Below are 21,906 nucleotides of genomic sequence, written 5' to 3' on the forward strand. Positions count from 1 at the left end.
ACTAAACAGCTTGAAGCAAGCACACTGAGACCCTTCTTTGAAAAACAGGCACCAAGGAATACTTTAAAAAGTTGTTTTTTTTTTTTTATAAATTTAAATGTGTTGAAAGCGCATTTTTGGAATGATGTGGTATAACTAATCATTCATTGCAAATTCTTTTTCCGCACCGCCAGGACGACAGCTCGCGGACCCCCGGGGATCCCGGTTTGACAACAACTGCATTACAGAAGCCACACAGCAGAGACAAAAGACGAGCCAGACGGACGGTGTCGGTGTGGCGGCTGAGCGTCACCTGAGGTTAGCAGCAATGTTGGAGATGCAGTTAACCATCTCTGCGCTCTGTTTGTCTGAACCCCACATGCTGTGGACACAAGTGGGGGGGGGGGGGGGGGGGGGGGGGGTAAGGGGACACACACACACACACACACAACCTCAATTGTTTGTTGTTCTTCTGAGCAGAGTAGCAGAGGATGCTGCTGCTGATGTGTCGCCTTCAAGATGAACAAGCTACTTGCATGGAGGCGATCATTGGGAAAGCGATGCTACGCTAACGCACACTTGATACCCTGATTTGAGGCTGTTTGGTGCCCAAATCTGTTTCAAATTTGTTTTTTTATTTTTTACAACAGCCTGAGAATGTCATGACAAACAACCCTGGCTTGAAACCCTAACTTGAACCCCTAAATCTGGTTTCAAACCCTACCTTGGAACCCCAACTTTTGCTTCCAACGCTAATTTGAAACCCTAACCTTGGCTTGAAATACAAATTAAAAATCCCAAATTTGAAACCCGATACCTTTCTCCATAATCTTGGTTTGAAAACCTAATTTGATACCTTAACCCAGGTTTGAAACCCAAATTTGTAACCCAAACCCTGACTTGAAACCTTAATCCAAGTGTCAAACCCTAATTCAAAATCCTAACCTTGGCTTCAAAGCCTAATTTGAAACCCTGGATCAGGTTTAAAACTCTAATTTGCAAACCTATCCCTGGGATGAATCTGTTGTTTGACACTGATTTAAAACTCTAACCTTAGATTGATACCCTAATTAAAAACCCAAACCTTCATTTGATACCCTAATTTAAAACCCTAACCCCAGTTAGATACCCTCATTTAAAACCCTAACCCTAATTTAAGACCTTCCTGTGTCATCAGTATGGATTTCAAAGTCTGTGTGTAGGGTGTGTGTGCCTTACACCAGGTTGGTGAGTGACGCCAGGCTGATGGGCGGCGCCGTCTGTTGCTGGGCAACGGCCAGCTGCTGTTGCTGTTGCCAAGCAGCCATGTTACCAGGCACCAGGCCCGCCGGCGTGAACGTCTGCAGGGCCGTCAGGTCCGCGCTCGTCTGCTGGTACTCTGGAAACACAACCAGACCGGTCCTTTTTGGTTTTACATCAATATGCAGCAGCTCTAATCTATATTCATCTTCATCATCATATTTCTCTTCATATCGTATTCACGCTCAAGCTTTGAAGTAGCAACAAAGTGAATATTCATTCTCTGCCGGGAGGCGCGCAAGACTTTTTGACGACATTATTAATGTTTTTTAAACGGGTCTTACTCCCTGGGATACCGGCGTTACCTAGCGCCGCTCGAGGCAGACGGCCACCCACCAACATGCGGATGTGGGTCAGCGCAGTTAACAGAAGCAAAAAGCACTTCAAACACTCATTTCAACCACAACCCTTGTTTGAAACCCTCACACAGGCTTGATACCCTAAGATGAAACCCTAACCCTGGCTTGAAACAATCATTTGAAATCCTAATCCTAGTTTGAAACCCCGACCCAGCCCTACCCTAATTTGAAATGTGTTCGTACAGCTAGGAGGCTAACCTGGGAGTGCCAGCTGAGGGTTGTTGCGGATGTTTAAGTGGCACACAATGCGATTTAATCAATGTGACACGCGCGTTACCTAGCGCCGCTCGAGGCAGATGGCTCCCCACAAACACGGGGATGTGGGTCAGCTGCTAACTGGAGCAAAACAGCACTTTCTTGTTTGAAATGCTCGGCACGCTTTCATGTCAAAAGTTCAGCGCCAATTAAACTTGCGCTCAAAGCTTTTGATCATGAGCGCAGCTACATTGTAAATAAAACTGGATTTATTTCAATAATAAATACATGATAAAGCCATCCTAGACACTGTTTAATGGACCAGCGAGCTCGTAATTTCAATTATCTAAAATTATTTCTAATTCTTTTTTGACTTTCACGTCCATTTTAAACAATCTTGCAGTAACAACTTGATTAATAATATTAAATGCTCGTGTAAATATGGAATATTTGAAGTGTGTGCATTAAATACGATGTAAATATTAAATAAGGTAGGTTAGAGGTAATATAGTATTAATATACAAGGTGTATAAATGTTAATATGGCACTTTAGGGCTATAACATTTAATTATGTGAATATGCTATACTATACATGCAGATGCTACAGTGCTGTGAAAATTATTTGGCATTTTTGCATAGTTTCCACACGTTTAAAAAATTTGATTAGCCACAGCTAATTCATGACTTAAACTACCTTTTCCACACAGGGCCAGGTAGCTTCCAATATTTTTTTATTGGTAAATAAAAATCACTATTAAAAACTGCATTTAATGTTAACTTGGTTTCTTTGTCTTATATTTACATATGATTGATGAAATTAAACAAAGTGGGGAAACTAGGCAAAATAAACAAAATAATTTGAGAAAGGACAAAAACTGTTCATAAAATATTATGTAAATATAATTAGCCTAATAGCATAATTGCCCAAGTCATTTTTAGCTTACTCTCACACTATCAATAATAATAATAATAAAAAAAACAATGTGGTCACTAAAAAAAATTGTTTCTTTGTGTGTGGAGATTGTCAGTCATCCAGGTAATCTGCAAAGGTTAAACCGAGGTCATTGGACTCTTCTTGTTTGTTGAATTTGTTGTTTGTTTTTGTGTTTGTTGAATTTTTTTTTTTCTTGTTTTCGGAAAACTTTCAAAAATGACTTCGACAACTGAACTAGTAGGCTAACGATATGGTACAATAGAAGTGCATAACTTAAACATGATGTACACATGGCACTTTAGAGGTGTATAAAACAATTAAGATGGAAATATGATATATTACAGGTGCAAACATTAAATATGTAACACCACTCTAAATGGGATATGCAGGCTCCCTTTATTAGTATGCGAAGAAATCGCTGAATTAAATGTTCAAAATCCCTGTAACATTACAGTGGACTATACTTTTTTTTTTTCAACCAGTACAGTACATTTGTTGATTATAGTTCAGTTGCATTTAACTTTGAAGTACATTACATTTTCAATGCATTTTTTATATACTTTTCAGGAATAAAATGCTTTTGCCTTGTTTTTGTTGAACACTTGGGACTACTACCTTGTGGAACCTCGATTTAACGGACTAATGGGGGCGGAGGGGCCGTCCATTAAATCAGATTGTCCGCCAAATCCACTCGCCTTTTTGTGGCCTAAAAACACCAGTACAGTACAAAATTATGGTTTTGTATTTTTTTTTTCGTGGGCTAAAAACAGTATAGTACAAAATTATTCTAAATATAAAAAAGCTTGAAAATGTTTGCAAAGATTTCAAGTTAATCCAAACTTGCCTCACTGGTGCATGACAGGAGTGATTTTAAATTCCAACTGAACACTTTTTACGGTCCATTAAATTAGAAGTCTGTTAAATCGGGGTCCATTAAATCACTGTATTTTAATGTTGGTCATTATGGTGGTACTTAGGGAAGTATTTTTTGAGGTAATGTTTGGTGTAAAACAATATGATGTTACCAGTGTTGTAGGGCGTTTGCATGGCGGAGAAGGGCGCCAGGAGACTGGGAGTCGCCACAGAAACCACTGGGGTGGTGAGGGGCTGCGGCACCTGGGAGCTGCCTAGCAGTTGAGCATTCTGGGAAAACAGACAACATGGCTGAGCCCAAGGTGGATGCTCGCGGTGATTTTTGCAAACACGGCACACTGCATGCAGGTTTCGCCCCGCAACACCTGCTTCTACATGAACATGAAACAAGCATAGAATCAGTCGTCAACTGTGTATAATATTCATATACATAACACCTCGTCGGGACTTAACAAGCTCGCTGAGACTTTGCCTCTGCTGCCAAACTTTTAGCATGGGCGTGCAAAGATGTCTCGCACATCATGTTGTCATGGTAATGCGGGCGTCATGGTCATTTGTCGTGGTGAAAAGTGCGAGGCATGCCATGCGTATGTGTGTGTGTGTTTGTATACACTCTCCGGCCACTTCTCATTGGATTGACATTCAAAATATAGTAATTTAGCAACCTAACACAACTGTCCTGTCTAATTTTCTACTGGTCGTGTCCCTTCCTTAAAGGGTGTAACACTGCCTGGATCATGACTTCTTTCCTGACTTTACTACTGCCTCGCCCCTTCCTGACATAGTGTAGCACTGCCTAACTCTCTGCTTGTGTCCTGTCCTGCATTATATTTGCAATTTATGGCCTCCCTTCCTCATAGAATGTAGCATTGCCTGGCTCACTACTTCTGTCCTGTCCAATCTGCTTCCCTTCGTACACTACAGAGCGCAGCACTGTCTGGTTCATTGGTGTTGTCGTGTTTTGTGCGGTCCTTTTTGCTCCTTGTCAAATCCCTTCCTCACAGAGTTTAGCAATGACTGGCTCAATACTTCTGTCCTGTCCTAATTGCTACTGTCACATCACTTCCTCATAGGCCGCAGCACTGGGTCGCTCTGCTATGTTCAGGTCCTCTTAAATTTGCTACTTGTTGTGTTCCTTCCTTACAGGGTGATCACTGCCGGGCTCAAAGCAACTGTCCTGTCCTATTTGCTACTCATCACGTCCCTTCCTCACAGGGTTTAACACTGCTTGGCTTACTTTTACTGTCCTGTCTGATCCCGTCTGCTACTCGTCACTTCCCCCTTCTAACTAAGTGTAGCACTTCCTGGCTGAGTGCTACTGTCCTGTCCAATTTGCTACTTGTCACATCCCTTGCTCACAGGGTGTAGCACTGCCTGGTTCACTTATCCTGTCCTGTACCTTTCTTTTTCTATTTTCTATTTGTTGTATGTTTTTCCTCATAGTGCGTAACACTGCCTGGCTAACTACTTCTGTCTTGTCCTACTTTATAATTGCTGTATTCCTTCCTTTCCTTTCAGGGTGTAACTTAGCCTAGCTCAATGCTACTGTCCTGTCCTATTTGTAACGAGTGGCGTCCCTTTATCACAGGATGTAGCCCTGTCTGGCTCACTGAGACGTCCCTGTCCTCTCCTATTTGCGACTGGTTGCATACCTTCCTTCACTGGGTATAGCATTGGATTTTTTTCACTTCTACTGTCCTGTCCTTTCCTATTTGCTACGTGTCAGATCCCTTCCTCAAAAGGCATAACACGGTCTGGTTTACTTCTACTGTCCTGACCTACTTTATTTGCTACTTGTGAACCCGTGCAGCAGCTGAATAAACATCAAACACACGTGCACATGTTAGGCATAGCGGAGAGGGTCGCCTGGTTGTCAAAAGTTTTACATAAAAAAATAATTCAATTGAAATTAGCCTCACATTTTGTTGTTGTCGTGAAAAACTGATTTGGTTTAAAAAAAAAAAAAAAAAAAAAAAAAAAAAAAAAAATGTTGAAAAAGTTTCAATCAAGCGACCAGTCGGCTATGTGTCTCCTCATAACGACTTAGATTGGGCTGTGACGGGCATGTGCACATTCATGCACGGTGCGTTGACACACAATGGGACATGAAACGCGCGTGCCGAAGGTTGCGAAAGCTTCTATTCACCTCGCTGACCAGGTCCAGTTCTTCGTCTGTCTGCACGCCGGGAGGAAACACACAAGGTGACCAGTCAAGTCAAACATGCTGCACATGATTGACATCTTTGTTTTGAAAACAAAAAGTGTATAGTCGTGATGGGGAATTTGAATTTGTCAGCACTAAAGTTTAATTTCAGTGACGCTTAAGAGACAGGAGCAACATGGGTCTAATTGTTCACAAATTAAGACTAATCTCACCGAGAGACCACTTTTTGATGTGATTGTGATGTTTTCCCCCTGAAAAGGCACATCAATGCTTTTTGGAAAATACTATTAAGTGTAAATTTGACCTCCCTCATTCAATAAAAGAAAACGGATTCCTTTAGAACACTTTACCGTCTATCCAGCAGTTAAATCATGTACTTCAACATCCATTTTACAGGTTTTCCAGTACCTTATGCAGATTCAACGATTCATAGATTTTTGGGGGAACGGAGCCTTCATTATTGCTAAAAATGTCACCTATTCACTGTTTTTGTGGGCATCTTGGTGCCAAGGAACTATGTTGTAGTGTGCTAAGGATCTTCATGTAGACAAAAGTAGCAGTCTTGTGGCATCTTAAGGGAATTAGAAGCCTTTCTAGGTGGGTGTCAATTATTCGCACATTTTTGCTATTCGAGGCAGGGCTGGGTCGTTATTCCTGGTAAAGAGCAGGGAAACATTATGATTCAGGAAGGCGCGGTCAGGGGAGGCAGAGCCTCAACAGCATTGTAAAGACAAATAAATAAATAAATAAAATTAATTTCCATTTTAGCTCTCTGGACTGTGCTTGATATACATTTTATTTTTGAATCCAATAATGTCCTTGATTTCATCATCAAAATAAATTAATTTGCGTATTTCGTGTTCAAATACAAGGGCGAAACGTGTAGTGCGGCAGCGAGCAGTCAGCCTCACCTTAGATTATGCAATCCCCAAATACTACAGACCAACAGCACCATCTATCAGTAAAATTACTGTACTACAACAGAGGAAGCTATTGGCAAACACCTGTTCTGTCTCAAGTTTAAATGTGTTTGAAGCGTGTGGGAGGTGTACACTGTTAAAAATAAAAACTGACATGGGCTGTATCTCTTAGCTGGGTCTGGAATGTATTCCCCCCCCCCCCCATAAAAGGGGGTTCAATGTACAGTAATATTAATTCTTATTCAACTTCATGCTAGTTTCTTGTCACTCACTAGCTGCATGAGGCTCTTGCTGCCATGTGACGTGATGACCCGGAGGTCTGGCTTGCGAGCGCTGACCATCTGAGGACTGGCAGGAGGCGGAGACTTGGCCGGGACCACCTTGACCAGGTTGCTGTTGTTGCCATTGGAGATGGACAGCAGGCCCGGCGAGGCCCGGGCGCTAATGTAGCCGTTAGCTACAGATGCACAGAGAGTGGAATGTAAATGAAAATATATATAATAAGAGAAAAAAAAATTACTATAATAATATTATATGTATATAATAAGTCACAAATAATCATTTAAATACCAATAGTAAGACGATAGGGAAGCATGGTGGCTTTGTTGTCACAGTTACAAATAGAAGGAAGAGGAGGAGGCCAAACAGGGGCGTGGTATTCTGGTCTTCAAGGTGACCACACACACACACACACACACACACACACACACACGCACACGCACGCACACGCGCGCGCACACACACGCGGGTCTGCGTAAGATAGCTGAAAGAGGTTCTCCATGACGCCACTTCTTGATGACAGCAGTGACATGAGACTCTGCTTCATGTCAATCAGACACGCATGCACACACGCTCACGCACAAAGTCTGTATTCCACGCTTGTATTATTAGTGTTTCTGTGTTTGTATTTTTGTGTATGTGTGGAGTCCACAGGGTGGCGATGTGGTGACTGGACTGAGGAATGCTGGGAATGGCGCCTGACGTCAATGTGGATCTTCCCAAAGAGCCAAGCGCACAACAGCTGAGAGCCACACACACACATCACACATCACACACACACACACACACACACACACACACAGCACATATCCGGCATGAGCGAGACGGAACAGATGGGAAAGAAAGGAAATATTGAAGGCGGGGATGGTGGTCCAGGAGAAGCATGAGCAGACCACAAGAAGCTTTCGGATGCATGGAGTCACCTGAGCTGTAATTTGATTGGACGATGTTTCAGCTTTCAACACATGATGTCGATGAAGACAACACTCAAGAAGACCCCCCACACCCCCAGAAAGACAAACATTAAAAAACCCGACTTACAATGACAACAAAAAATCAAATATGTAAATACAAGCTAAAGAAAATAATTCCCATCAATTTCTACACCTCTTATCATGAAAATATTTAACAATATTTAACATACATATATACTCTAGTTAAATATACCTGCATTTTTTGTTTTATGTATAATAAAACCATGTTTACAATATTAATAGTGCTCTTTTGTTTGCTATAACTATACTTTTAAAGTATGTAATATAAGCACACAGCCATTATTTTTTCTTTTCCCCCCCATTTCTATTTTGGCACTATGTTATAGTGAGTTGAGGAGGTTCATTTAGACAAAAGTGGTGCGTTGCTGCGATCTTGTGGCATCTACAGGCAATTTTAAACCTTTTCTCACAAATAGATGGGCAATACTGCATATGTGAAAGGAATTAAAAATAATATTCGATTAGTCCAATTAAATTAAAAATAGAAAAATATATTGCAGATACATAATGGGAAAAATATATATTTTTAATTCAATGCACATTAATATTTTGTCCTATCAGGTCGCTCTAAATTGTAATAATAATTACATAGTAACGCATTACTCCAAGAATCTGCCATTTTGAGTAACGAGCAAAGTAACACGTGAGTTTTCCCGCGAAAGTAATTAGACTACAGTTACTTCTTCAATCCAACAATAGTTACTTTTGACATGATTCTGTAACTTGTGTGGCATACATTACCAAGTAATGGGTACGTTTAAGCAAATGCTTTTTTTGTACTGTGGATAAGTGATATTACTGCCTCTTGGCAGCTGCTGAATGTAACTAAACAGTTACTTTTTTCCAACTTCATTACTTTTGAAATCAAGTAATCAGTAAAGTAACTAAGTTACTTTAAGCTCAAGCAATCAGGAAAGTAACTAAGCTACCTTTTCAAGGTAACTGTGGCAACACTGGTCAGGGTATCTCCACTTCTTGAAATCATCATCAGTCATTCATTTGCTGCATTGGAGTGCAGTAAGTCAGTGAACGCCTCTTTTCAGAAAGTAAGAATATTATATGAAACTGCTTACATGTCTAAAAATGTATTAATAATGTAATCTGGTAGAAAAGTCTAGAATGAAACCCACTTTAACCAAATCGTTTTAATGGGTTTCAATACGGTATATGCGCAACCTACTTCCACATTCACTTTAAACTACGTCTTTTTAAAAAAAAAAAAAAAGATGTCACCACAGAGCCACCAAAGATGACAATATTCAATGCTCCAGCATTGTTTGTTTACATATATACATCATATATTTGTATAAATACACGATATACATGTATTTAACTTCTAATCGAAGACACCAGGCACAAAGAAAACAAAATTTTAGCAAGTGTGGCTTCAAACACGTCATGCTTTTTAGCGTAGCATAAACAGGAAGTCTGCTATCCTGTTTTCTGGGTTTGGTCACGTGACATTCCGCATTTAGCGGATTGGCATAAAAGGTCCACAACAGAGCCAAAATGTACAATTTGTCGTAAACAGGATATTGACACATTTAACGAGCCGAAGCTGGAAATGATATGAGTCAAAAATCCCCAGTTACCATTGGGAAGTTTCATTACATTTGTCTTGAAATGACAAAAATGTTGCGGGGGAAAAAAAAAGCAGCATAGCGCCCAGAAAAAAAAAAAACGAAAAAAACCCAAGAAGATATCTGTTACTGCTGGCACTGTGTGTGCCGCTAATGGGCTTTAAGGGGGAAACTCTGGCCAGCGTCAAAGTCACCTCTGAGGAGCGGTTGCTGCCAAGATCGGCGACGCCGGGGAGGGGCAATTGCGGAGAGAGGAGATGTGGGGCAACAGCTGAGAAGGGCCCCAAGAGATTTTGCGTGCGTGTTGGGGGGGGGGGGGGGGTACCAGAACACAAGTTTTATTTGTTGCAGGTACGTTTGCTCTCAGCTGCTTTGCGCAAGAAAGTCTTGACAGACACGTCTGTGCAGTGCTACTTTGACTTGCGAATGGAAATGTCATTATTCCTTTTAAGCCCCCCTTAAAAAACAAAAACAAATTGTAACGAGTGTTTTAAAAAGAAATATAGCACACTATAGTATATTAATTTATAAAAACAAAGTAATAACATACTCTAATTAACTAGAGTGTCAAGAATTACACAGTTTGTGAGTCACGATTTCAGCCTTCAATGCTCATTGACATTCTGCCCCTTCTGGTTTGCCCACCTTAGCCACGATTGGGCAGTATAATGCAGACATTCATAATAAACAGAGTTTCACAACTACATGACTCAGTAAACTGCAGTTGTATTAGTAGTATGAGTTATTTCCCCCATAAAACCATAAAGAATATAGTAATGTATTGTCTGTCTACATATGTTGCTGCACCGTTTGTGTTCAAATATCAGTTGCTTAAAGGGTTATAACGACTGCAACATCGATGCTAGTTTCATTAACCGGTCTATGGTATTTTCCATCATGTGTTAGCAATAAGCTAGCAGACTTTCCAAAGTTATGTGGTCTAATTAAAATAAATTCAATTAATTAAAGTACCGGTAATTCTCTTTGTTTTATGTTTTAACTTCAACGGGGAATGGCAATAAACAGCTTCAAGCAACCATTTGCATTTGGCTGTTTTTTGAAGAATTGTTCAAAATCTGCTGTTTGTTGTCAAGTTACCTGCCACCATTAAGTGCTTGTAACTAAAATGTTTGCTCACAACTCAAGACAAAATACTGGCGAGCAACAAATCGTATTTTGGAAAACCCATAAATGGGGTCACTCGTAAATTCAGGTACTACTTTTGTTGAAATGTATGCAAGCAGATGCATCAAGATGAACATTTGTTATGTATTTTAGGGGTCCTGAACAAAAACCCAATACTCACTCAATATCCTCTTGTGGAAAATTATTAAAAATATTCCCCAATCAACATGCAATTAGGTGTAATTTCAAGCAGAGTGTGACAAGTAGATGGGATGAAGCGTGCTGTCGTTCTTTATGCCTTGTGCATTTTGACGAGAGCATGTCACAGACATCTTAAGACACCTGGAAATTCTTTTTAACTATGAAAGAAAGAAAGGAAAAAAAACAAAAGAAAAAAAACACTTACCGCCTCCTTTAAGTGTCTTTTAAAAACATTTTTTGTTTTGGCCATTTGTTTACAACTTTACACAACATGAACAGATGCAACAAATACAAGATCAGAACATAACCATTGTCTTGTCTTAAAAATGAATCAACACATCATACAGTTTATGATACAAAAAGATGATCGTTTACTAACACTTTAAAAGATCGCTTTCTTTTATCCAATATACAAAAATCCTTATTCAAACCCCTGCTGTTGCTTCCCTGTCACATTCTACCCTCTGGGTTGTGACCCTCAGCTCTCACCTGTCACCAGTATTGGGGTGCGTGTGTGTGTTTGTGTGTGTGTGATGTGTGGGTGGGTGCCAAACCAAACCTGTAACTGCCCCACAGAAAAATATTCTTCTGTTGTTTGTTTGTGAACCGCCACAATCATTTGACGACAAGCAGGATAAATTGTGCGTACAATGCGTGCGTGGTCACCTTTAAGACCAGATAACCACGCCCCCCATTTGACCTCCTCCGCCTGACTTTTTTTCAAAGTTTCTTCAGACTACATTTAAGGTCTTCCTTCTATTTGTAACTGTGACAACCAAGCCACCATGTTTCCCTCTCAACTTATTATTGTTATTATTGTGTGTCATTGCACTTACGGACTGGACTCGGGCACGCTCCGTTGGAGTTTCCCAGATCTCCGAGGAGGGCACCTGCGGATGAGAACACAAAACCTGAGTTTAACGCAACCAAAATCATTTATATTTGTCTTAAATACTCCACTTTAATCTTTCAAGCAGCGGCAGTCCTTGCTTGAATGGTGCCATGTGCGAGACCTCCATTTAGACCCTAAATGACCTACGTCACTGGTTAGCATGCATTTTTAATTAACAATGCACCTACACAAGCAGCCATGACACTCTCAGTCACTTCCTACCAACAACAAGCTAACCTTAGCTCCTCCCCTAAATACAGAGCTCTTCAAACAATGAAGACGTAATCCTTCCTTGAAATCGATAACCTCACCCCTTGTAAAACGCCTTACAATGTCTCCACAAGGGTGTGCAAATTCCCCATTCAAACGGCAAGGTTTTTCCATGTCATGATGCCAATAGAAAACATTTTCACGTTGTGTGGCTGTACGCATCAGAAGCTGCCACTGTTCTCAATCAAGTGTCTCGTTAAACAGGAATTCCACAGTCAACAATTATGTTGTGCTTTAATCCAAATGAGATGGACAAAATGTCAACCAACCGATTAAACAAGAACATTTAAACTGCATGATTGTAACTGTAAGCACTGCATCTTAATATACCCAAAAGACACTTCATTAGGTACAAAATATAATAAGATCCCATCCAAAAGGTGTATCAAAAATGCTGTCTGGTAATATAACCATACTGGATGTTTGTTGTTATTCATCACAATTTTAGGGTCTCAGCATCCAAAACAAAAACAAAACAAAGCAACAACAAACAAAAAAACCTCACCAATTCTTGGACGTGCGTATATCCTGGAGTAAATGTATGTATTTTAAAAGCCCAAATAAGCAGGTATATTAGACGGATGGGCGACACTAAATTGCCAAACTTGTTTGCCTCGGCTGTCTTGCAAGCATGGTCAAAGTGTGAGGATCATTTCAAGGATTCTCAGAAAGTAAAAAAAAATAATTAGCCCCTGTCATCAGTTCAACTGATCAATATGAAACTGGGTAGATATGTCTATCATAAAAAGCCACATAAAAAAGTTTCAAACACCAATGCCCCAAATTGAAAAGAAATTCGGTTACATTGGTTTGAATTCCAGGGCTTGTATTTCTGTTGCTTTTTCTAATATGTTGAGCCTTTTGCGAAAATATTAGAACTAACTCTTAGTATAGTACACTTGTAAAAGTTAATACCTCAAAAGTGAGCATTAATATCTTTGCACAAGCGGAATTTCCACATTTGATAGTGTGCCTAATGAAGTGGCAGCTAAGTGTAAAATGTGCTGCGTCTTTGAGGAGGTCGTGTAAGAGTAAAATATAATAAAAGATGAGGGGGGAGTAAACAAACATGTTTCGGGAGGTAGAAGTCGTTTGTCTCGCAAAGAGGAGCTGTCAATCAAAAGCGTGTGGGCGTCACTTCACAGCCGGCTGTTGTTTTTGAAGAGGCTTTTGTTTTGGCGTTCCTTCGCTTGATAAAGTTTCCAGACTTACGAACCTCGTCAGTCAGCAGCGAGTATCAAAAGACGTTTCTGTCGGCTTGTGCGTGTGTCTGGAAGTTACAAAAGTTTAAATTAAAGCAGCAAATAATGGGCCCTCACAGCCCCGCCACACGGAGTACTCCGTACAAGTATACAGTTTGAAGGAAATCAAATCGCACAATTTTGCCTGTTAGGCTCTACGGATCCCAAAAACCTCACAAATTACCGGTTGCAATATGTCTATTATAAATGTGCTCAAATTAGGAAGCAATTGGACAAAGTCTCTCAGACGACTTCATCTTTAAATGACAACCAGGAAATGGTCACTTTAAAAATATTGGCTGACTTTCTGTGACCTTTCAAGCATGGCTTCTTGTGAACTTTTTGTCAGTCTACTCATGATAGACATTACTAGCAAATTTCATGTTGTTCAGTCAAACTGGCTTCTGGGGCTGAATTGTTTTAAAAACATGGTTGAGCGCACCTGAGCCAATTTAACCTAAAATGGCTGCTTCAAACCAAAATGACCGACTTCCAGTATCTTTTCAGGCGTGGCTTCTTGAGACTTTTTTTATGGGCCTACTCGTGATAGAAATTGCTATTAAATTACATGTGAGTTAGGCCAACTGACTTCGGCGGCTGAATTTTCTCCAAAACCTCCGTGACTGCAAACCTTTTTAGCACAGCCGTCCTCAAGCCCTAAACTTAAAAACACCTTGGCATGTCTTACCTGCGCTGGCAGGTCGCTGCGGCAGTCCAGGGGAGACGCTGTTCCTCTGCAGGGCGGTTTGCTGTGGCGAAAGCAGACGGGGATCTGACAGGGCGGCGTTGACGAAGGAGGTGGTGGTGACCAGGGTGCCGCCCGGGTTGTTGCTGAAATGGAGGGTGGTTGGCTGCGGCGGTGGGGCACTCTGATTGGATACCGGTACGGTAACAGGCATGGAGAAGGTTGGCTGTGGGACGGCGGCCTGGTGGTAAGAGAGAGAGAGGAGGAAGGCAAGTGTGTAAAGGGGGTCCATGTTTACAACGCCAATCATCAGAGTAAGGGACAGGTGACTAAATTAGCTTAGTTAGCTCAGCATCAGCGAAGCAAACAAGCCTGAAGGTGGAAAACAGTCACACCAAAACATACAAAACACAAGCCTCAGCCTGAATGATGTCATCTACTAGCTCAGTAACTCACAATGTTAATGCTATATCCCACTGCGATGATTAATCGCAACACTATTGCCTCATTTCACTGGTAATGCTGTATCCCTCTGCTAACAGCACTTCCTTGCTAAAGGTGAATCACCCGGCTAATGTTATATAATTTACACTGATCACAATGCTAATGCTACATAGAATGTCCTCTCGTATCATTAAAATATCTACCTAAACTAACCTAACTTGTTAATGCTGCAGCCCAACACTTACACGCACTGCTACAGCTACATCCCATCGCTAATGCGACTGCTAATGCTACATCCTACTGTGTTGATGGATTGCATCGTTAATGCCAAATCCCACCGCTAATGATACATGCCACTGCAAACGACTAACATTGCTTCCTCTATATCCCTTTGCTAACAGTGGATCACCCGACTAATGCTACATAAGTGCGAATGCTGCCTCTCACAATTTACACAATAAAATGTCCGGATAGATAATGTCGCTACCAAAGCTAACCTAACATTTCACTGCTAATGCTAGAGCCTAATGCTAAGGCTATAGCCTTACACTGCATCTCACCATTAACAGTGGATTAAAACGCTTATGCTACATTCCCCATCAATGCCACACCCTAAAGCTAATGCTATTTCCAACCACTTACACTGCATCCCACTAACAGTGGATCACACAACTAATGCTACATTCCACAGCAAATGTTACAGTCGAATGCTCACGCTACATCCCACAATTTGCAATGCATCCCACCGTTAACAGTGGGTTACACAGCTAATGCTATGTGACTGTTAATGCTATATCGCAGACCTTACACTAAGATGGATATTAATGCCAGGAAATGTCCACCCCACTGCTAACTGCTAATGCTACGTCATACGGCTAATGCTATATACCGCCACCTAAATATACACTGCATACCACAGTTAACAGTCGGTTAAGCAGCTAATGCTACATTCCACCGCTAAAGCAACATCCTCCAGCTAATGCTACACCCCGCCACTTACACTGCAACTGGATCCCACAGCTAACAGTGGGTCACTCTGCTAATGCTACATTCCACCGCTCAAAATACATCCCATAGCTAATGCTACATGCGACCACTTGTGTGGCATCTCACCGTGAAACGGCTATGACACTGGTAATGCTATATGCTCATGATACATCACATTACAACACATTGAACATTTCACACATTTAACTGGTGTATATGACACACACACGCAGAGTGACATTTTGGGAAGTGTTTGTCTCAACTGTGGAGTCCATACAGTGGACTAAAATGTATGTCAAGGACCTTTTCAGGTCCTTGCGCAAGGTGACCCACTTCTCAGTGAAAGCAGGACTTCTATATAAAGAATGTGGGCCAAAGCACCCGAGTTCTGCACTCTGTGCTCGGCTCGTACAGGCGGGGACCCACTTTGACTGTGAGGAAGAAAACTTTTCTTCATTCGAAACATAAACATTTTTTACGTGTCGCTGTAATGTGTAAAAGGTACTGATAGGGAATGTGTGGGTATGGTATGGTAGCTTTTTATTGTCAGTCCTCAAGACATGATGACATTCATACCAAATGGGGATTTACAGCATTCAGAAAAGTCTGAATTTAGAGTTGCGCCCCTTTAGTGTAGTACCATGTTGTGCTGGATCTCCTTCTTTCTTGTGGTTCTTTGTGTTCATATTTCAAAAGAACAAAGCTCTTAACCCCATTCTGATGTTTGTTTTGGTTTTGCAACAGAGATCATGTTTTGTTTTATTCAACTAATTATTTTAATTTATGCAAAAATGGAAATGACATTTTATTTCAGTTTGTATTTTGGTTGTTTTAAATGAAAAGCACATTTTGATTGGAATATTCCAGCAGATAAACGGACCTTTTACTTATTAAAAAAGTTTTTCCGCTTTAGGATTTGTGTTTGAGTACCCCTGGTTTAGAATTACTGTAACATCGATGCTAATTTCCCTTAGCTTGTGGTGGCAGTGGTGCCTTGACTCACGAGTTTTTTGAGATATGAGCGGCCGCGCTGATGTTTTGTCTTGAGATACGAGCTCAAATTTGATGGTGCAAGCTAACTTTATAACATCAAGCCATCATCGATTCACATTGGTTTCGTTGCAGTGGAAGGACAATATCAGTTGGTGGCGCTAATGCACATTCAAACTGGTTCGCCAACCACCAATAGACCCCACCGAAGAAAAAGAAAGGCCACTGCATTAGGTACAGTCGTGTTTTGTGCTTTTATACAGTACAACACTGAGTGTGATTTTTCTTGGGAAAATACACATTCAAAAAGCTAATTTGGGCTTTTTATTTTGAGGCAGCGGATTAATTGTCATTGAAACTTCCATTTTATTGGTGAAAGATACTAGTGTGCGCACGCATGGTCACGGAATTAATTCAACTTGTATCACAAGGCACCACTATATATGTTAGCATTAAGCCAGTGCACGTTCGTTAGATGAAATTATACAGTTTTGTTGACGACGTTGGTATTTAAATGTTTGATTCTCTTGTTTTATCTGTCAGTTTTACAGTCAACGTCAAATAGAGTGACAAATAAACAGCTTGAAGCAAACATGCTGTGCCTCTTTTCGTCTCCTCAAAGTGATGTAGCCTTCCTTTTCTTGACAGCGGGAGTGAAAACAGGCGCTAAAGAATACTTTAAAAAGTGTGTTTTAATAAGACGGCTCTAATACACTAATTTTGCGCAATCTCTGTATGAAATACATTTTTAAATGATGTGTTGAAATATGTGTCATCTGGTAGTAAAAAAAATATATCGTTAAACTATGCAAGTGGTGGTCTCAGTCGCAGGTGTAAGACCATAAAAGCACTCAGGGTGACCGTGCATGTTCCCCAGCGACCAATCATGAGCCCGGCAGTTAGCGAGCTCGTAAAAGTGAATGGCGCTCGTTAAGGTGACATTAATGGCGTGATTGAGCATGAGGGGAAAAGACATCAATTGTGGCGAGAGGCGAACCCGGACCCAGAGACAGAGCTGGTTCACGAAGGGAGTACCGTCTCCAGTCGGGGACGTTGCCATGGCGACTGCACGCCAGCTCTATGAATAGCATCACCTCTTCACAGTAGGAAGGCATGAACCTGAGGTATTAAATTGAGTTATTGCAAAAAAAAAAAAAGTGTGTTTTCCTGTTCTGTGGTTGCCATGATGACTGTTGTGACAGTTCAGGGTGTCGTTAGAGCTTCTCTCGCATGCCACGTGATTATTTTTATAGCACACAACAACTGGCCTTTAAGACAAATTCTATAATATATATGATTCATAACATTTTCAAATTAGTTATTGTCTTTATTATAAATGTTTATTATTAATTCATTTTTATTTTACTATTTTATTTAGTATTTTAGTATTATTTCTAGATTTTAAACACTTTTTAATGTATTTTAATGTTTTTTTAATACATATTTTAAAAATATATTACCAATATATTAATTATAATAGTTTTTCTTATTTTTACTGTAAATGTATTACTTACATATATATTGTTTGAAAAATGTATATTTTGTATTATTTTCTATTTTATTCATTGTTTTTTGAATTCATAACATATTTTTTAAATATCAATTTATTTAACATTTATAATAAATATTATTCAATTACTCAATCTGAATGTAGTTTCTATATTTATTTTCAATGTAAATTTGGTTATTTTATTTTATTATTTATTTTATTTTTTTAAAACGTAATATTTGTGTATATACAGTATTGTTTAAAAATATATATTGTATTATATTTTATTTTGAATTGATAACTTATATCTTTAAATCAATTAATTGTATTCAGTTATGTATTTTTGTTTATTCATTTAATTAATTTAAAATGTATGTATGTATATTCATATATTTTTAAACAAATTTTTTATTTTATGTATATTCTTAAAAATTGATTAGCTATATTTTAATTACAACAATGTATTTTTTGTTTTAGTTTTAACATATTACTTGTTTATATATTGTTTGAAAATAAATTCAAAATGAAAATCCACAACAGTTAAGTTGTCCTTTCACGCTGTTGTATATACATAACACATTTATTTAAAAAAAAAAACATTGAATATATATATTTTTAAAACATTTAAATTTTAAACTTGAAAGTGAGTGCTCATATTTTTTGACTCATTTCCAGAAAATATAAATCATAAATGTAATGTAATACAAACACTTTCCTGATTATTTTTTTTTTAATCATTCACTGGTTGCCCTGAAAACGACTCAAAAGAAACAGCCACGTGTTTCCACATGATGCTTTCCTTGTGATCCTCACTAGCGCAGGCATACACACAGACAGTGTTCTCGTGACAATTTAGTGGGAAATTGTACAAAAAAACAGTAATTGAGCTCATAAACACAGTTTGTTATGGCAACATGAGCTTCGTGCACATGCCCAAAAAAATGTGGCGACACACTCCACAAACGTGGCTGACATGCTGCGGCAAAAAAGTGGACAAAAAAAGCACTTAAGATCTTATATTTTTTTTCATTAAAAGCAAAACTAAGTCAGCTAAAAATTCAGTATCTTCTTTACTGATTTCAGTCTTTTTTTGTAGGAAATCCTACTAAATTCCCATGAGAACAAACTGTGAAATGATAACCGCTAAAGATAATAAGTACAAAATCATAATAATACAGTGGAACCTTGAATACAGTCCCTTACTGTTGGTTTGTGCTTCCTGTTTATAGTCTTCTGTGTCTCTTAACGGCCCTTGGGGAGGCTGCTCGCTGAACGGAGGTCTCTCGTGATGTCACAAATTCCTTTTGCATTCATCTTGTGTTCATTTCTCATTAAATAATTGTTTCATTGATTTATGGTATAATAAATAATGACTAAAATCAAACATTTATTTTTACGATTTAATAATAATTGGATATATTTAATTATAATTGAAAATACACACTTTTTTCTTTCATTTTTTAAATTGTATTTAATGGAATTATAACAGATTAAAATATATTCTTAGTAAAATAAAACATTTGACATTATAAAATAAATATTAGATTTACATGTAAAATATTACATATAGGTTTAATATTTATTTTATGAACTAGTAAAATACAGTTCGTAAAATAAAGTAATACATGTTAAAGGTATATTTTTTCCTTTTATTTTATTAATCATAAATAAGAAAATTTTAAAATGCGCATGAATTATTCTTTGTGTATTAATATAAATATTCTAGATGTACATTTAAAAAAAAAATGAAATATTTTAAAATCAAATCAAAGTAAATCAATGTTTATTTCAGTAATATCTATAATTAATTTTAATTATAAAATAATAATGTTCATTTTAACATAATGATTTATAATTACTTTAATTATGATTAAATGACAAATTGAGTCAATAAAAAAATTGTAATTGATTATTTTACTGTTCATTTTGAATTTTGTTTACAATAAATGAATACAAATAAATGAATACATTTTAATTCACCAATTAAGGCGCAAAAAGTAACTGCAAAAATAATGAAGTTAATTCATGAAACAAATATAGGACTCTTGATGATGTAAATGTAAACTTTGCACAGCCCTGCTTTAGCGGCGCATTTCTTCGACTTTTGAGCTTCCACCGCAATTGGCAACTAATGAAAACAACTGAACATTCAAATACCTTCTGTCTGCCTGGCCTGCCTTGGGGAGGTCTTCGTCTCACACACACACCATTAGCATTAGCCGATGTGCTGGTGAGTATGGAAAGCCGTTAGAGCATTTATTCGATATCCTTGACATCCAGCTTCAGGTCTATTTACTAGTATGCTCTTTTCCCTCACTAGTAAGACAATTCGCCACACTAGTAGAACAAGTGTGTCTCTAGTAACGTACTGCTGTTCCTCTACTATATGACATTTCTGCACAGTAGTAGGGCAACGTTGGCTCACTAGTAGGACAACTGCATGTTACGAGTGAGGCAAAACTGTGCACTAGGTGACATCTGCTTGCTACTAGTACTACTAGTGAAGTGCTCGAGTTGACCATTAGAATTTTATGTAACTATTACTAAAATAAATGAAAACCATAATAATAAATGAATAAAATAAATAATTTGACATACAGTATACATTTGTTTTTCTGATTTAATATTTTGATTGAATTATAATTAAAATGACATAAACTTAATATTTATTTTATTTTTGAATGCAATTTTATTTAATTGAATTATAACTGATTCAAATATATATATATTGTAAAATAAGCAATTTTACATAATAAAATAAATAAATGGGGTGTAATAATAAGTGGGCATTTTGGTGCTACTAGTAGGGTCCAGAAGGCTACGAAGTGTGTGACTCATGCTTACTAGTGGCGGTACTCACTGACAGCCTAGGGCCCAGTTTTGCCTCACTAGTAACCAAGTCATGTCATGTTGTCCCACTTGTATGCCAAAGTTGACCTATTTGTGGGGACAAGTAGCGTATTAGTACATGAATCTGAAGCTGGATATCCATGTACTAGTGTGCACTTTGTCCCTACAAGTAAGACAATTCAGCGCACGAGTAGAATGACTGTCACTTACTAGTAACATTTTTTTCCACTACTGTATGACATTTAGGCACATTAGTAGGGAAACATTGGCATACTCGCAGGACAACTACATGTTACTATTGAGGTAAAATTACTAGTGGGTATTTCTGGTGCTACTAGTGTGTGACTCATGCTTACTAGTTGGACCTCGTCGTGTTACTAGTGAAGCACAGTAAAGTTCAGTAAGGTTTAATTGCATACTAGCATGTCAAAGTGACACTAGTAATGTAAAAAAAAAAAGTTATTAATAAGACAGTCATTCTACTAGTGCGCTGAATTGTCTAACTAGTGAGGAACGTACTAGTACATGGACCATAATTCCACTAAGTAAGACAATTCAGTGCACGTGACTGTCTTACTGGTAACGTTTTTTTCCACGACTGTATGACATTTAGGCACATTAGTAGGACAACTTTGGCATACTAGTAAGACAACTGCATGTTACGAGTGAGGCAATTCTACAAGTGGGCATTTTTGGGCTACTAGTGAGGTCCATGAGGCGACTAGTGCATCCTTGATATCCAGCTTAAGGTCGATGCACAAACGCTCTTTGTCCTCACTAATAAGCTAGTAGTGTTGTTACAAGTAAGACCCAGTTGTTCTACCACTGGCCCCGTTTCTTCTACTATTGTGCTGAATTGCTTTACCGGTGAGGACAAACAAGTATGAGTACACGGACTTTCAAGCTGGAGGTCAAGGATACGGAATAAATGCTCAAACGGATTTGCATAGGTGAGGGTTACGTGGATGAGGAAGAGGAGGAGGTGTGAGGATGGTGAATGCGAGTGCTCTGTGAGTAGAAGTCAGCCGCTGCCATCAGCAGCCCGAGGAGGGGGGAGGGGTCAAAAGGGGAGGTACACAGAGGAGGCGTGGCGGTACTCACTGACAGCCTATAGTTGCGCATCATTTTATCAAACTCCTCGTCAATTTTTTTGTA

General features: G+C 38.9%; 1 protein-coding gene across 5 annotated transcripts in view; it reads right to left on the bottom strand.

The window, feature by feature from the left end:
- Window positions 1-21,906, bottom strand: part of mef2d (myocyte enhancer factor 2d) — a 106,861-nt gene that overhangs the window by 7,946 nt on the left and 77,009 nt on the right. For 2 of the 5 annotated variants that reach the window (XM_061776795.1, XM_061776796.1), the window contains 7 exons: window positions 13,995-14,232; window positions 11,740-11,793; window positions 6,996-7,180; window positions 5,786-5,815; window positions 3,792-3,909; window positions 1,198-1,357; window positions 293-361 (listed from right to left, as the gene is read on the bottom strand). In XM_061776795.1, the coding sequence (XP_061632779.1) occupies window positions 293-361; window positions 1,198-1,357; window positions 3,792-3,909; window positions 5,786-5,815; window positions 6,996-7,180; window positions 11,740-11,793; window positions 13,995-14,232 (854 nt within the window). The remainder of the gene's footprint in view (window positions 1-292; window positions 362-1,197; window positions 1,358-3,791; window positions 3,910-5,785; window positions 5,816-6,995; window positions 7,181-11,739; window positions 11,794-13,994; window positions 14,233-21,906) is intronic. The other 3 variants (XM_061776798.1, XM_061776797.1, XM_061776799.1) reach the window with 3 other exon arrangements.

This window comes from Phyllopteryx taeniolatus, chromosome 6 (genome assembly GCF_024500385.1).
Source record: "Phyllopteryx taeniolatus isolate TA_2022b chromosome 6, UOR_Ptae_1.2, whole genome shotgun sequence".
In the NCBI taxonomy this organism is placed as follows: Eukaryota; Metazoa; Chordata; class Actinopteri; order Syngnathiformes; family Syngnathidae; genus Phyllopteryx; species Phyllopteryx taeniolatus.